The 2,981-nt window shown below is 37.0% G+C and overlaps 1 protein-coding gene across 1 annotated transcript in view; it reads left to right on the forward strand.

Moving 5' to 3' along the window:
- The first annotated feature begins 599 nt into the window (after nt 1-599).
- The window catches only part of RNF212B (ring finger protein 212B), a 31,523-nt gene continuing 29,141 nt past the window's right edge, over nt 600-2,981 (forward strand). Inside the window, exons 1-2 of the mRNA XM_010831285.1 lie at nt 600-702; nt 2,234-2,334. Coding sequence (XP_010829587.1) covers nt 2,235-2,334 — 100 coding nt within the window. The 5' untranslated portion in view covers nt 600-702; nt 2,234. The remainder of the gene's footprint in view (nt 703-2,233; nt 2,335-2,981) is intronic.

The following is a 2,981-nucleotide window of genomic DNA, read 5'->3' on the forward strand; positions in this document are numbered from 1 at the left end:
ATTTCAGGAAAAATTTCTCAAAATTTTGTTTTAAATATTTGTTCTGATACATTGCTCTGGTTTTCCTTGCGGGAATAACCGTGTGTGTAAAATCTCTTTGCTTGTTCTCTATATCTCTTTCTCTTGAAAGTTTTTATTTTTCTTTTTAGGAAAACCGTCCTCCTTTCAGCATTATTTCTGAAAAAAATTTTTTTTAATTTCCTTGATACTGGTTAGTTCTCATTCTATACAAATCACTTTTTAGCTTTTCTATTTCTGGTTTACACTGTTCTTTAAAAGCATTTATTATTTTCTTTATTTCACTTGAAAATAAAGTGGAAAAAGAGAGAAGAAAAAAATTACGTTAAAGTTTTCATCAGCTTTGTGACCACATTTTTCTAGTGTATTACGTCTACTTGAATATTATTAGGTTTGTTTTCACCTTTTTGTTTGCACAGTAGCACGTTTGGGATTCGACCATATTTCTTATCTTTTTCCAATTTTAAAAGAGGTAGATTTTCCCGGACTATACTTTCGTCTCTCGGGCCCCGCCCACTCCCGGGCCCCGCCCACGCCGCTCACACACCGTCGAGGGACACGCCCAGCTGTTTGTCTCTCGCTGGTGCCAGACTTTCTATTTTTTCCCGCCATTTCCAGCTCTTCTTGAGAGCTGGTTGATTTCGGTGAGATCCGAGGCCCTCCGGGATCACTGCGGTCAAACAGGTAGGGAATGTAGTTTAAAAAGAGCTATTGGTAAATTTGAGCCTTTGCCTAATCTCCATCGCCCTTAGAAATAGGGCGAGTCTTACCCTCACAAACCCTGTTAACGGCTCTTCTTTGAAAGAGTTCATTTGGTCAACCCATTTGATTAAAATTCTTGCTCCGCCTAACTGGGAGCGTTGTAACTGGGACCTTTCCAGTGGTTCTTTAGATTCACTTCTGGGAGAAGTTAGTGTTTCTGTGAGCAACAAATAGAAATCTGAAGAGCGTGCCTCTGTGTAATGTCTTTGCGTTGAAACGTTTGCATGCTTAGTCGCTCCAGTCGTGTCTGACTCTGACCGGATGGACTGTAGCTCGCCAGGCTTCTCTGTCCAAGGGATTCTCCAGGCAAGCGTACTGGAGTTGTTTGTCGTGCCCTTCTCCAGAGGATCTCCCCCACCCAGGGATCGAACCGGTGTCTCTTTACAGATCCTGCATTGGCAGTCGGGTTCTTTACCACTAGCGCCATCTGGGAAGCCCTATTGAAATATTTATTCAGTGTTTTTGTCCTGAATCTTGCCCTTGTGTGACAAAAATGTTAAAGTGTGGCGCAAACTAGCCAACATCCTTTGAGCAAATGTCTCCATAAACGACTTTATAACGTTTTTAAAGAAAAAACATAAGTGGGGAAGAAAATTTACCCTCTGTTTTGTTTTTTTCCCCCAATTTAATTTTAAATTAAAATCAAACCTGTTTCATTCTTGTAGAATATTCATGAAATTAAACATAAATTCATTAAATATATGAACTAATGACAGATCTGTATCAGTTCTGTATTTTTAATGTCAGTTTCTTCATTTCAAATCTTGCTGTTCAATGAATATCAAATGCATCTTTTATTTTTATTTTTTCAAATGCATCTTTTAAAAAAGGATGGGATTGGACAAAATGTTAAGTGATTTTTAAGATCACTTTTAGATCTATGATTCTGAGGTTCTGTGGAGTAGAAGAAAATGTGAACAATCTGAGACGTCATTCAAAAACCATCTTTCTCATAGATAAAATGTGTCCCAAGTGGTTAATATGTGATCTTCTATATTTTGTCCACTACCTCCTCCTTGCTCCATCTTGCTGTATCACAGGAAACTATTAGGAAATAAGAAGATGGTTCTTTTTTTTAAAGATTGTTTTTTCTAATTACAGATTAATACCTGAATTAATACAGAAAACTTAGAAAACAAAACGGTGTAAAGACAGCATATACATACAACAAATATCCATAATCTCACCATTCAAAAAAAAAATCATCACTGTCCTGTTACTTTTCTGAATATGTATACTTTTTAGAAAATGGCGTTGCATACTCTGCAGTCTGCTTTTTTACACTTTAGAGATATATCTTACAACCAGTTGAAATACTCCACAAAAATATGCCCATATTCCAATAAGTTAGCAGAAGCTGAGCAAGCATTAAGTAGATTTTGGAACAGCTATAATTATGTTATAGTAAATATAATTATGTTATGCCCAGAGTTGTTCTCTCTCTTTGCTGCAGAATGGATTGGTTTCACTGCAACCGATGTTTCCGAAAAGATGGGGCCCATTTCTTTGTCACCAACTGTGGCCATATTTTCTGTAAAAAATGTGTGATTCTGGGTGAGTGACTTAACTGTTTGCAGATTCAGGCAAAAATGTTTTAAACTTAGAAATAATGATTAGCCATTTCTCTGTGTAACTTGGAATAAATATCACTTAGGAGGTCAAATGTGCTGTGAGTATAATAGGAAACTGTTGATTATGAAAATTGGAGGAATCCATTAACAAAGAATGATTTAGCAAATGGAATATCTATTATTTGAACATCAAAAGGTGCTTGTCCATGTTCTGAAGCCTGTAGCAGGGAAAGCCACAAAATTATCAGACTGACTAGAGAAAAGAGAGAAAAACAAAAATGATGACTAGAAATTGGGAAATTGGTTGATAACAAGAGCCATTTCTAATGGAAAGTGGTATAGTCTGTCAAGTTAATTTATTTAGAAATATTGACGATGATGATAGTGGTGAGTAATACCTTTGTGGTTTTCACGTGTCCTGATTTTGTTAGAAGGAAAGTTATGACCAACCTAGACAGCATATTCAAAAGCAGAGACATTACTTTGCCAACAAAGGTCCATCTAGTCAAGGCTATGGTTTTTCCAGTGGTCATGTATGGATGAGAGTTGGACTGTGAAGAAGGCTGAGCGCCGAAGAACTGATGCTTTTGAACTGTGGTGTTGGAGAAGACTCTTGAGAGTCCCTTGGAC

Source organism: Bison bison, unplaced genomic scaffold, assembly GCF_000754665.1.
Source record: "Bison bison bison isolate TAMUID 2011002044 unplaced genomic scaffold, Bison_UMD1.0 scf7180017864526, whole genome shotgun sequence".
NCBI lineage: Eukaryota > Metazoa > Chordata > Mammalia > Artiodactyla > Bovidae > Bison > Bison bison.